Source organism: Dermochelys coriacea, chromosome 1, assembly GCF_009764565.3.
Source record: "Dermochelys coriacea isolate rDerCor1 chromosome 1, rDerCor1.pri.v4, whole genome shotgun sequence".
Lineage (NCBI taxonomy): Eukaryota > Metazoa > Chordata > Testudines > Dermochelyidae > Dermochelys > Dermochelys coriacea.
The window spans coordinates 261960963-261974083 of record NC_050068.2 but is presented as its reverse complement, the minus strand read 5'-3'; the positions used below and the strand labels follow the sequence as shown (position 1 = coordinate 261974083).

The 13121-nt window shown below is 47.5% G+C and overlaps 1 protein-coding gene across 13 annotated transcripts in view; it reads right to left on the bottom strand.

Annotated features, from left to right (window-relative positions):
• Window positions 1-13121, bottom strand: part of MEI1 (meiotic double-stranded break formation protein 1) — a 66010-nt gene that overhangs the window by 11410 nt on the left and 41479 nt on the right. For 6 of the 13 annotated variants that reach the window (XM_043490704.1, XM_043490698.1, XM_043490721.1 and 3 more), the window contains 5 exons: window positions 12338-12448; window positions 11533-11714; window positions 4911-4992; window positions 759-949; window positions 236-317 (listed from right to left, as the gene is read on the bottom strand). In XM_043490704.1, coding sequence (XP_043346639.1) covers window positions 236-317; window positions 759-949; window positions 4911-4992; window positions 11533-11714; window positions 12338-12448 — 648 coding nt within the window. The remainder of the gene's footprint in view (window positions 1-235; window positions 318-758; window positions 950-4910; window positions 4993-11532; window positions 11715-12337; window positions 12449-13121) is intronic. The other 7 variants (XM_043490725.1, XM_043490710.1, XR_006273723.1 and 4 more) reach the window with 5 other exon arrangements.

Sequence of the window (13121 nt, the reverse complement as noted above, 5' to 3'; positions counted from 1 at the left end):
ACCATGGGATGGGTCCGTGACCACAGCAAGGGCTTGATTCTGCAGGGGCCTGGGTATTCTGGCCTCAATCCAACAATGCACTGAAGCACGTGATTAACTTTAGGCACACAGGTAGTTCCTCTGACTTCAACGGGACTATAGCCACAGGCTTGACGTCAGACATGTGCTTGTTGGATCAGGGCCAGCATGCTCAGTAGGATTGAGGCCCAAATGAGCAAGGACTGGGCAGGTTTACCGATGCCCTGATTCTTCCTATGCAGGTACTCCATCAAGACCTCCAGGCAGGCAACAACACTCTGAGACAGCAATAGATCTTTCTGAAAACACAGAGAAAAGAATAAGGGCGATGGTTGTTGAGAGAGGAAAATTCAAGGGACAGGAGGTGCAAAAGGTGTAGCATAGGCAAATTACACTTTTCATTGTCCTCAGGGTATGCATACCTTACAAAGCCAGCTCTGCTCTCAGTTATACCATAAAATCATATAAGGCCAGAACTTGCTTCAGAAATTATAAGACCAAGGAACAGTGTCCCAAGGGAAATAGTGAAAGCATGCTGGACTGGGCAAAGTCCTGGAGGATATACCGTATATAACAGCCCTGCACTGGCTGTGGTGGGAGAATGTGGTCTAATGCTTCCTTACAGATCAAATTTCTATCATTCTGTAAGGGGTGAAGAATGGGAGAAATTCCCTTAGGCCATGTTATTTGAGGTGTTTTTCCTCAGACTAATCTGTGTTTATTTATATCTATAAATGTACCTGGACCAGAAGGTTCTGCAGACTGACGACAAGCGAGAGCACCTGCCACGTGGCCAGTGGATACAGGGAGGCATCGTCCTCTGACGACGATGACTCTATCCTGCTTTGAGCTGTGGGCTGGACTATGAGCACCAGAAGGGCGGAAGAGAAGTTCTGCCTGAGGATGGCTCGCAGGAACTGAAGGATACTGACTGCACACACAACTGTTTGTTATTACAGCACAACATTTCCCTCCCCCACCCCAATCCCATGAAACCAAAACCATTCCGCACCAAGGAACCCGACCCTACACATGAATGCCCAGAACAAAGCCTGGCAGAGGAGAGAAGGAAAAGTTGGGTGGATTTATTTTCAGGATCCACTAAAGAGAGATTGCACTGGCTAGTGTCTGCAGGCATGAATGCCACTAAATTAAGTCCCCACACACCCTGCCCTGCAGCACAACCTCGGTTGTTATTCCAACTTTTGCTCAGTTTCAAGCCCTGTTACCTAACTCTATGGTGGTTTTAAGAAATGAAAAAATATCCACCAGGGATGAACATCATCAAACTCATTTTACCTTTGCCCCAAGTACCCCAAATCTGTAGTGGACAAACATCGGTGGCACGTGAACCGTCGGCTGGAGGAGGCTAGCCCACAGCCCTGCCCCTTCCACCTGAGGCCCTTCCCTTTCTGCACCCCCATCCCCCGCAAGAGCCCAGAGCCCCTCCCACTGCAGCCGTCAGCCCCTGCCCCAAGCTAGCACCCTCAGGCCCAGAGTGCCAGGAGGGTGGGCAGCACAGCCCCAGTTCCCCCAGCCCCAGGAGGGTAGGCAGCACAGGGGGAGCTGCGAAGCAGGAGGAGGGGGTCTAGGGGTGGAGCGTGGCTGGGGCCATGACTGGCTGTCTGGGGAGGAAAGGAGTACTTGTGGCACCTTAGAGACTAACAAATTTATTAGAGCATAAGCTTTCGTGAGCTACAGCTCACTTCATCGGATGCATTTGGTGGAAAAAACGGAGGAGAGATTTATATACACACACAGAGAACATGAAACAATGGGTTTATCATACACACTGTAAGGAGAGTGATCACTTAAGATAAGCCATCACCAGCAGCAGGGGGGGGGAAAGGAGGAAAACCTTTCATGGTGACAAGCAAGGTAGGCTAATTCCAGCAGTTAACAAGAATATCAGAGGAACAGTGGGGGGTGGGGTGGGGGGGAGAAATACCATGGGGAAATAGTTTTACTTTGTGTAATGACTCATCCATTCCCAGTCTCTATTCAAGCCTAAGTTAATTGTATCCAGTTTGCAAATTAATTCCAATTCAGCAGTCTCTCGTTGGAGTCTGTTTTTGAAGCTTTTTTGTTGAAGGATAGCCACTCTTAGGTCTGTAATCGAGTGAACAGAGAGATTGAAGTGTTCTCCAACTGGTTTTTGAATGTTATAATTCTTGACGTCTGATTTGTGTCCATTCATTCTTTTACGTAGAGACTGTCCAGTTTGGCCAATGTACATGGCAGAGGGGCATTGCTGGCACATGATGGCATAGATCACATTGGTAGATACGCAGGTGAAGGAGCCTCTGATAGTGTGGCTGATGTGATTAGGCCCTATGATGGTATCCCCTGAATAGATATGTGGACAGAGTTGGCAACGGGCTTTGTTGCAAGGATAGGTTCCTGGGTTAGTGGTTCTGTTGTGTGGTGTGTGGTTGCTGGTGAGTATTTGCTTCAGATTGGGGGGCTGTCTGTAAGCAAGGACTGGCCTGTCTCCCAAGATCTGTGAGAGTGATGGGTCGTCCTTCAGGATAGGTTGTAGATCCTTGATGATGCGTTGGAGAGGTTTTAGTTGGGGGCTGAAGGTGATGGCTAGTGGCGTTCTGTTATTTTCTTTGTTGGGCCTGTCCTGTAGTAGGTGACTTCTGGGTACTCTTCTGGCTCTGTCAATCTGTTTCTTCACTTCAGCAGGTGGGTATTGTAGTTGTAGGAATGCATGATAGAGATCTTGTAGGTGTTTGTCTCTGTCTGAGGGGTTGGAGAAAATGCGGTTATATCGTAGAGCTTGGCTGTAGACAATGGATCGAGTGGTATGATCTGGATGAAAGCTAGAGGCATGTAGGTAGGAATAGCGGTCAGTAGGTTTCCGATATAGGGTGGTGTTTATGTGACCATCGCTTATTAGCACCGTAGTGTCCAGGAAGTGGATCTCTTGTGTGGACTGGTCCAGGCTGAGGTTGATGGTGGGATGGAAATTGTTGAAATCATGGTGGAATTCCTCAAGAGCTTCTTTTCCATGGGTCCAGATGATGAAGATGTCATCAATGTAGCGCAAGTAGAGTAGGGGCATTAGGGGACGAGAGCTGAGGAAGCGTTGTTCTAAGTCAGCCATAAAAATGTTGGCATACTGTGGGGCCATGCGGGTACCCATCGCAGTGCCGCTGATTTGAAGGTATACATTGTCACCAAATGTGAAATAGTTATGGGTGAGGACAAAGTCACAAAGTTCAGCCACCAGGTTAGCCGTGACAGTATTGGGGATACTGTTCCTGACGGCTTGTAGTCCATCTTTGTGTGGAATGTTGGTGTAGAGGGCTTCTACATCCATAGTGGCTAGGATGGTGTTTTTAGGAAGATCACCAATGGACTATAGTTTCCTCAGGAAGTCAGTGGTGTCTCGAAGATAGCTGGGAGTGCTGGTAACGAAAGGCCTGAGGAGGGAGTCTACATAGCCAGACAATCCTGCTGTCAGGGTGCCAATGCCTGAGATGATGGGGCGTCCAGGATTTCCAGGTTTATGGATCTTGGGTAGCAGATAGAATACCCCAGGTCGGGGTTCTAGGGGTGTGTCTGTGCGGATTTGTTCTTGTGCTTTTTCAGGGAGTTTCTTGAGCAAATGCTGTAGTTTCTTTTGGTAACTCTCAGTGGGATAGAGGGTAATGGCTTGTAGAAAGTGGTGTTGGAGAGCTGCCTAGTAGCCTCTTGTTCATACTCCGACCTATTCATGATGACGACAGCACCTCCTTTGTCAGCCTTTTTGATTATGATGTCAGAGTTGTTTCTGAGGCTGTGGATGGCACTGTGTTCTGCATGGCTGAGGTTATGGGGTAAGAGATGCTGCTTTTCCACAATTTCAGCTCGTGCACGTCGGCGGAAGCACTCTATGTAGAAATCCAGGCTGCTGTTTCGACCTCCAGGAGGAGTCCACCCAGAATCCTTCTTTTTGTAGTGTTGGCAGGAAGGTCTCTGTGGGTTAATATGTTGGTCAGAGGTGTGTTGGAAATATTCCTTGAGTCTGAGACGTCGAAAATAGGATTCTAGGTCACCACAGAACTGTATCATGTTCGAGGGGCAAAAGGAGAGGCCCCGAGATAGGACAGATTCTTCTGCTGGGCTAAGAGTATAGTTGGATAGATTAACAAAAGCTTCAAAAACAGACTCCAACGAGAGACTGCTGAATTGGAATTAATTTGCAAACTGGATACAATTAACTTAGGCTTGAATAGAGACTGGGAATGGATGAGTCATTACACAAAGTAAAACTATTTCCCCATGGTATTTCTCCCCCCCACCCCGCCCCCCACTGTTCCTCTGATATTCTTGTTAACTGCTGGAATTAGCCTACCTTGCTTGTCACCATGAAAGGTTTTCCTCCTTTCCCCCCCCTGCTGCTGGTGATGGCTTATCTTAAGTGATCACTCTCCTTACAGTGTGTATGATAAACCCATTGTTTCATGTTCTCTGTGTGTGTATATAAATCTCTCCTCTGTTTTTTCCAACAAATGCATCCGATGAAGTGAGCTATAGCTCACGAAAGCTTATGCTCTAATAAATTTGTTAGTCTCTAAGGTGCAACAAGTACTCCTTTTCTTTTTGCGAATACAGACTAACACGGCTGCTACTCTTAAACCTGTCTGGGGAGGTGTAGCCTTCCCCAGCCTATGATAACCACCGCCTATGTGGACAAGGATAAATGCACCAAAGGTGCCAGGCTCCCACCTGCATGTTCACCTCCAGTATGTCAGTCACTCTTATTTGTGTTCTTTTCGCCTTCCAATAGTCTCAACTTCCCTCCCAACATTCTCTCTATCTACTTTAAACAGTCTTGGAACTAAGCAAGTGCCAGTTATTGTTCCCAGGCAACAGAAGCATGACCCTAGACAGCCTCTGCATACCTAAGAGCAGCGCAGGCTTCTTCCTTCTGAGGATGACTGCATTCAGTACCTTTTCTACATCCAGAGAGATCGTCTGGTGAACCTAGGAGAATGAAACACCAGGGGAAAGAAGAATGAGTAAAAACCTATTTCTGTGTTGGGTCAACGGGTTACCAGGTGGAAGACTGTCCCCTTAAATGCTTTTAATTCTCATAGATTCCAAGGCCAGAAGGGACCATTTTGTTCATCTAGCCTGACCTCCTGCATAACGCAGGCCATAGATAATTCCTACAGCAGATCTTTTAGAAAAACTGCCAGTCTTGATTTAAAAATCACCAGTGACGGAGAATCCACCACAGCCCTTGGTGAGTGGTTCCAATGGTTAATTATGCTCACGGTTAAAAATGTATGCCTTATTTCCAGTCTCAATTTGTCTAACTTCAACTTCCAGGCACTGGATCATAGAAGACCATTCCCTGATAGACTGAAGAGTCCATTGTCAAAATATTTGTTCCCCACGAAGATACCTATAGACTGCAATCACTTCTTTCCCTGCTGTCCTCTGCCTTTCTTTTGCCAGTGTCCATAAATGACCATTTGGAAATATGTGACTAGGTAAAGATGACAAGATTTCTGGGGTCAGACTGGGTAAGGAATGACGGGGGCCCAAGCTTCACTTGTTATCCTGCACTCTGCCTGCTTTCCCCAAACAGTCAGTTGTTTCTACTAAAATGATCAGCAGTAAAAGAGATACTGACCAAACCTGTTGCTGGCAGATAAACTGAACTCATTAAGACCCCTCGGAGGGCAGTTCACACTTTTCTGCAGGCTCAGGGAGACAGCATGGCATCAGCTCTCATTCACAACCATAAAGGCAAAAAGCTCTGGGCCAGATCTGGCTGCTTTGCGTGACTCCAGCAGTACTGCATGAGCAGCAATGGAACAGTGGAAAGCAGCCAGAGAACAACAGTGGCTCTACCCCTCCCTCCCATTTTAAGGAAAGCTTAAATTCTTCAGAAACTGATGGGACTTCCAGAGAAATACCACTGAAGTATCTCACTTCTCAGCCTGATCCCCGAGCCATTCCTAAGTGTCCACCACCTATCCTGTATCCATGGTTACTTTAATTACCTCTGACTGATACTGGAGAGCTCTCTGCGGCAGTACCCGTGTAAACTGTCGTGCCAATCAAGTGCTGTGGAATTTTAGAGATTTACAAGACAGTAAATGCTCACATCCCAGTGACCAATATGGGCTGGGAAAACCAAACCTGGGTCTCCCAAAGACACAGCACAGTATCGGCCAGTAGGATAAAACAATCCCTGGAGCCTTCACAACATCACAGCCTTGAAGAGTGTGTTCTGGAGGAGAAAGTGTAAGTGAGATGACAAACTGTGACTGATTTGTCTCAGGGTCTCTGTTCATCACCTGAAAAAAGAAAAGGAGTACTTGTGGATCCGATGAAGTGAGCTGTAGCTCACGAAAGCTTATGCTCAAATAAATTTGTTAGTCTCTAAGGTGCCACAAGTACTCCTTTTCTTTTTGCGAATACAGACTAACACAGCTGCTACTCTGAAACCTGTTCCTCACCTGGTATCTCATGATGTTAGGTTTGTAAGCCCTGAGAAGCTGAGCCTTTTGCAGGTTACAGATCTATCCGATGGACAGGTTAGAAACACATCAGTCTTCCTATGGAAAAGTCCAGCACTGCAAGGGATTACAAGGGGCTACACACCCATCAAGGGGCCCAAAACCTGTGCACCCTTTCCTGGCCATATAGACTTAGTCCCCAATCCTGCACAAGCTTACATACTTGAGTAACTTCACTGACTGTGGCCTGGTCTACGCGACGAGTTTATGTTGGATTTAGCAGCGTTAAATCGAATTGACCCTGCACCCATCCACACAATGAAGCCATTTTTTTCGACATAAAGGGCTCTTAAAACCAATTTCTGTACTCCTCCCCAATGAGGGGATTAGCGCTGAAATCGACATCGCCGTTTCGAATTAGGGTTAGCGTGGATGCAATTCGAAGGTATTGGCCTCTGGGAGCTATCCCACAGTGCACCATTGTGACTGCTCTGGACAGCACTCTGAACTCGGATGCACTGGCCAGGTGTACAGGAAAACCCCCGGGAACTTTTGAATCTCATTTCCTGTTTGGCCAGGTGAGCTCATCAGCAGAGGTGATCATGCAGTCCCAGAATCGAAAAAGAGCTCTAGCATGGACCGAACGGGAGATACTGGATTTGATCGCTGTATGGGGAGAGGAATCTGTGCTATCAGAACTACATTCCAAAAGACAAAATGCCAAAACATTTCAAAAAATCTCCGAGGCCATGAGGGACAGAGGCTACAGCAGGGATGCAACACAGTGCCATGTGAAACTTAAGGAGCTCAGACAAGCGTACCAGAAAACCAAAGAATCAAACGGACGCTCCGGGACAGAGCCCCAGACATGCTGCTTCCATGTTGATGGAATTGAGCTGCATGCAATTCTAGGGGGGGGCTGCCACCACTGCCCCACCCCTGTCCGTGGACTCCGATGATGGGGTACTCTCCGCCAAGGCTGAGGATTTTGCGGATGGGGAATATGAGGAGGAGGAGGACAAGCTTGAGGAGAGCACACAGCACACCGTTCTCCCCAACAGCCAGGATCTTTTTATCACCCTGGCTGAAATACCCTCCCAACCCAACCAAGCTGGAGAAGGGACCTCTGGTGAGTGTACCTTTTTAAATATAACACGTTATAAAAGCAAGTGTTTTTTAATGATTAAGTAGCCCTGAGGACTTGGGATACATTAGTGGTCAGTTCAGTTCCTGGAAAAGTCTGTTAACGTGTCTGGGGATGGAGCGGAAATCCTCCAGGGACATCTCCATGAAGCTCTCCTGGAGGTACTTTAAAAGCCTTTGCAGAAGGTTTCTGGGAAGAGCAACCTTATTCCGTCCTCCATGGTAGGACACTTTACCACGCCATGCTAGTAGCAAGTAATCTGGTATAATTGCATGACAAAGCCTAGCAGCGTATGGTCCCAGTGTTTGCTGGCATTCAAGCAACATCCATTCTTTATCTCTCTGTGTTATCTTCAGGAGAGTGATATCGTTCATGGTAACCTGGTTGAAATAGGGAAATTTATTTAAGGGGACATTCAGAGGTGGCCATTCCTACTGGGCTGTTTGCCTGTGGCTGAAAAGAAATCCTCCCCGCAGTTAGCCACACGGTGGGAGTGGGGGGCATTGGCGCTGAGCTGTTCGCGTTTGGCTAGCAAGGATTTTCCCTGATACCAGCCATGGAGTGGGGTGAGGGGTAAAGCGATCATCCCAGAAAATTGGATGCGGGGAGGTTAGTTTGGTTTCTGCTGCTGCGCGTTAACAGGAAAACCGCAGCACTAAATGGCCAACTCAACATGCTTTGCTTGGTATGGGAGAGGAGGGCGCTGCTGTTATGAAAGTTGCAGAAGCCGAAAGACTATGGCTTACCATGGCTGCCTGCAAGCCGAATTCTGTTGCCTGGCATTGCGTGTGTGATCTCTAACACCAAAGCCGCAGGCACTCAATATAAGATGCAAAATGTGACCTTGTACCAAAATCACATGTGCTATGTAATGTGAATAGTGTTGTTCACAGTGAAAGAGTATAGCCATTGTTCTGTAAAATGTATCTTTTAAAATACTTCACTCCCTTTTTTTCCTCCAGCAGCTGCAAAAGTTTCAAGCCTCCCTCCTCCATCCCAAAGGCTATCTCAGATAAGGCGGTGAAAAAACCACACACACGATGAAATGTTCTCTGAGCTCATGCAGTCGTCCAGCACTGACAGAGCTCAGCAGAATGTGTGGAAGGACACAATAGCAGAGTACAGGAAAGCGGCTGATGAACGTGAGGAGAGGTGGCGGCAGGAAGATCAGAGGAGGAATGATGAAATGCTGGGGCTACTGCAGAATCAAACGGACATGCTCCGGCATCTGGTGGAGGTTCATGAATGGCAGCAGAATCACAAATTGCCGCTGCAGCCCCTGCTTAACTGCCCTCTCTCCTCCCCAAGTTCCATAGCCTCCTCACCCAGACGCCCAAGAACGCGGCGGGGGAGGCTCCGGGCACCCAACCACTCCACCACAGTGGACAGCCCAAGCAACAGAAGGCTGTCATTCAACAAGTTTTGAAGTGGCCTTTTCCTTCCCTCCTACCCTCCTCCCACACCCCACCCAGACTACCTTGTGAGTTATCTCCCTATTTTTATAATCAATTAATAAGAATACAAGTTTTTTAAACAATAGTGACTTTATTTCCTTTGCAAGCAAGCTGTGATCGAAGGGGGGAGGGCGGGTGGCTTACAGGGAATTTAGAGACAACCAAGGGGGCACCTTTTCATCAAGGAGAAACAAACAGAACTGTCACACAGTACCCTGGCCAGTCATGAAACTGGTTTTCAAAGCTTCTCTGATGCACAGCGCTTCCTGCTGTGCTCTTCTAATCACCCTGGTGTCTGGCTGCACGTATTCAGCGGCCAGGCAATTTGCTTCAACCTCCCACCCCTCCATAAACGTCTCCCCCTTATTCTCACAGAGATTGTGGAGCACACAGCAAGCAGCAGTAACAATGGGAATATTGGTTTTGCTGAGGTCTAAGTGAGTCAGTAAACTGCGCCAGCGACCCTTTAAATGTCCAAATGCACACTCTACCACCATTCTGCACTTGCTCAGCCTATAGTTGAACTCCTTAATACTGTCCAGGGTGCCTGTGTAAGGCTTCATGAGCCAGGGCATTAAGGGGTAGGCTGGGTCCCCAAGGATAACTATAGGCATTTCAACATTCCCAACAGTTATTTTCTGGTCTGGGAAGTAAATCCCATCCTGCAGCCGTTTAAACAGACCAGAGTTCCTGAACATGCGAGCGTCATGAACCTTTCCCGGCCATCCCACGTTGATGTTGGTGAAAGGTCTCTTTTGATCCAACAGTGCTTGCAGCACTATTGAAAAGTATCCCTTGCGGTACTGGCTGCTCTGGTGATCTGGTCCCAAGATAGGGATATGCGTTCTGACTATAGCCCCACCACAGTTAGGGAATCCCATTGCAGCAAAGCTATCTACTATGACCTGCACATTTCCCAGAGTCACTACCTTTGATAGCAGCAGCTCAATGATTGCGTTGGCTATTTGCAACACAGCAACCCCCACAGTAGATTTGCCCACTCCAAATTGATTACCGACTGACTGGTAGCTGTCTGGCGTTGCAAGCTTCCACAGGGCTATTGCCACTCGCTTGTGAACTGTGAGGGCTGCTCTCATCTTGGTATTCTTGTGCTTCAGGGCAGGGGAACGTAAATCACAAAGTTCCATGAAAGTGCCCTTACGCATGCAAAAGTTTCAGAGCCACTGGGAATCACCCCAAACCTGCAACACTACGTGGTCCCACCACTCTGTGCTTGTTTCCCGGGCCCAGAATTGGCGTTCCACGGCATGAGCCTGCCCCAGTAACACCATGATCTCCAAATTGCCGGGGACTGCGGTTTTAAAGAAATCTGTGTTCATGTCCTCATCACCACACTGCCGTCACCTCCTCGCCTGGTTTTTCAGGTGCTGGTTCTGCATAAACTGCACGATAATGCGTGAGGTGTTTACAATGGTCATAACTGCTGTGGTGAGCTGAACAGGCTCCATGCTTGCCATGCTATAGCATCTGCTCAGGCAATCCAGGGAAAAGGGTGCAAAATGATTGTCTGCCGTTGCTTTCACGGAGGGAGGGAGGGTTGACTGACGACATTTACCCATAACCACCCGCAAAAAATTTTTGGCCCCATCAGGCTTTGGGAGCTCAGCCCAGAATTCCAATGGGCAGTGGGGACTGCGGGAACCGTGGGATAGCTACCTACAGTGCACCGCTCGGAATGTCGACGCTTGCCACGGTACTGTGGACGCACACCGCCAAATTAATGTGTTTAGTGTGGACGCATGCACTCGACTTTATACAATATGTTCCCAAAAATCAACTTCTGTAAAATCGGAGTACTTTCGTAGTGTAGACATGGCCTATGAGTAGCCCTGCTAACTTCAGTAAGACTACTGACGAGTCAATTTCAGCATTTGCGTAAGTGTTTGCAGGATCAGAGCCTAAGTTCACGCCACTGCGGCTTTAACTCCATTTTATCACAAGGGAATGGTATGAGGCACCGGCATATATATTTAGAGGGAAAGGTCACCCCCTTGCATTGGTGTTAGAATATACTCCATTCTCAGTTACCTGTAATTCCAATAGAGTGCACCAACAAAATGGTTTATAATTTACAGAATGGTTGTTAGCCTCCTGAAAAGCACCTTTAAAATGTGTCACTCTCTCACAGAAAGTTTAGCTTTTGGGGGGGAAAGGGGAGTTTGGAGATTTTTCCCCAGGATCACCACCCTTCTCCTGAGCCCTCAAATGGTCTACATCCTAGCTAGCCACTGGATAGGATTCCTAGCCCCCTGCCAGGCTGGGACAGCAGGAGACCAGAACTAGGAATCCCCTGCACAGAACAGTGCAGTAACTGCAAGGGCCAGCAGAGTCCAGGACAATGTGAACCATTTCTGCCTGTGAACGGGGATTTTATTTTAGCATGATGATGATTGTTCCCTCACAGCTTGGGTTCTGGCTTGACAGCAGTTCTAACCTCAGAGTTGTAACGGTGCTGATGAGCTAAGAGGGAAGCAGTCAGAAGCCAAGCAGAGCAGAGAAGCGCCTCTTCTGATGAAGATAAAGTGGGTCCAGAGCGACAGGGCCACATCCAGGTGAGCTCCAAAACCTTCTGGAGCAACTCCAACAAAGGCACACTAGAGAGCAGCACAGCCACCACTATGCAGGAGAAAAGAGTACAACAGGCTTCAAGAGTCTGCTGGGATGGCATAGAAGAAATCAGCATGTATGTGACACAAGTGATTTAAGCAAGCCACTACAATCAAGAGGCAACCAAAAAACCCCACAGGGCACAGCACCTCAGACCAATGGTCAGTCTAGTCTGGCATTCCACCTTGTGCCACACAGATGTGATCCCTGATACAGCTAATAGAATAAACAGCATTAAAATAATCTAGTACGGTGGCCATCTTAATTTTTCTCTCTCTGCTATTATTATTTAATTGGGGGTAGAGCCTGGAAGCCCCAGTCAGGCATCAGGGCTCAACTGTGCTAGCTAGCTATTGTACGAACAAGTAAAACAAAGCTAGTCCCATGATCCACAGTGGCCAATACTGAATCCTGAAGCAAAAAAAAAAAACCACATCCCAATCCCATAATGCACCTGGCCAACTGCATAATGCTGTAAATGGAAGGAAAAAAACTCCTTCTTGACTTCCCCATGGAGGTGATCAGCTATCACTGATTGCCCTTATTACCTTATTTAGCCCAGCTACAACCATGATGAGACTAAGTCAGTGAAATCATCCAACCCCACATCATTTGTCACAATTCCACTTCACCTCTCTGTTGACTACATGTTGTTGTCTGGTGAAGGCTCCAATACAGGAAGTTCAAGGAAGGCTGCAGCAGCTCAACATCTCCTGGTCTGCATTTCCCACAGAGGTCACTGACTAGAGAAGACAGAACGCTATATATCAGTACACAGCACCCTCTGAAATATCTGATATAAAGACAATTCTGAGCAGCTCACTACAAGAAAGATGCCATTTAACTGGGGAGAATTCAGGTAAGAGCAGCAAAATGATGGATGGGCTGGAGGGATTGAGGAAAATTAACAAAACTAATAGAATACTTTGGCTAAACGAAGAGTACAAATTAATGCAGCACCCCAGGTGTGCATGGTACACAGCACATACAGACTGACAGGCCCCTGCAACAAAGAGATTATGTTCTATACTAGACAGAGTGCAGCAAGGGATGACAACAGCAAAACAAAGGGTTGGGGCAGAGAGCATGGAAGGATGAGGGGCCCAATAGTGATGGACTGGGAGATAAACTGATTGTTACATGTGTATATTGTCTGTTCATAACATCAAACATTTGGGGGATCATGTCTAGCAAGAAGGCCTGGGAGGAGGTTAAGGACTGAAAGGCTAAGCATAGAACTGCCATATCAGACCAGCACCATGGTCCATCCAGTCCTGTATTCCGTCTCATAGAAAGGCCAGCACCAGATACTTCAGAGGAAAGTGCAAGAAACACCATGATGAATTGCCTGCCCATTTATTATTTGTGTTGCAGTACAGCCTGGAGACTCCAACCCCCAGTATGCTAGGTTAGACA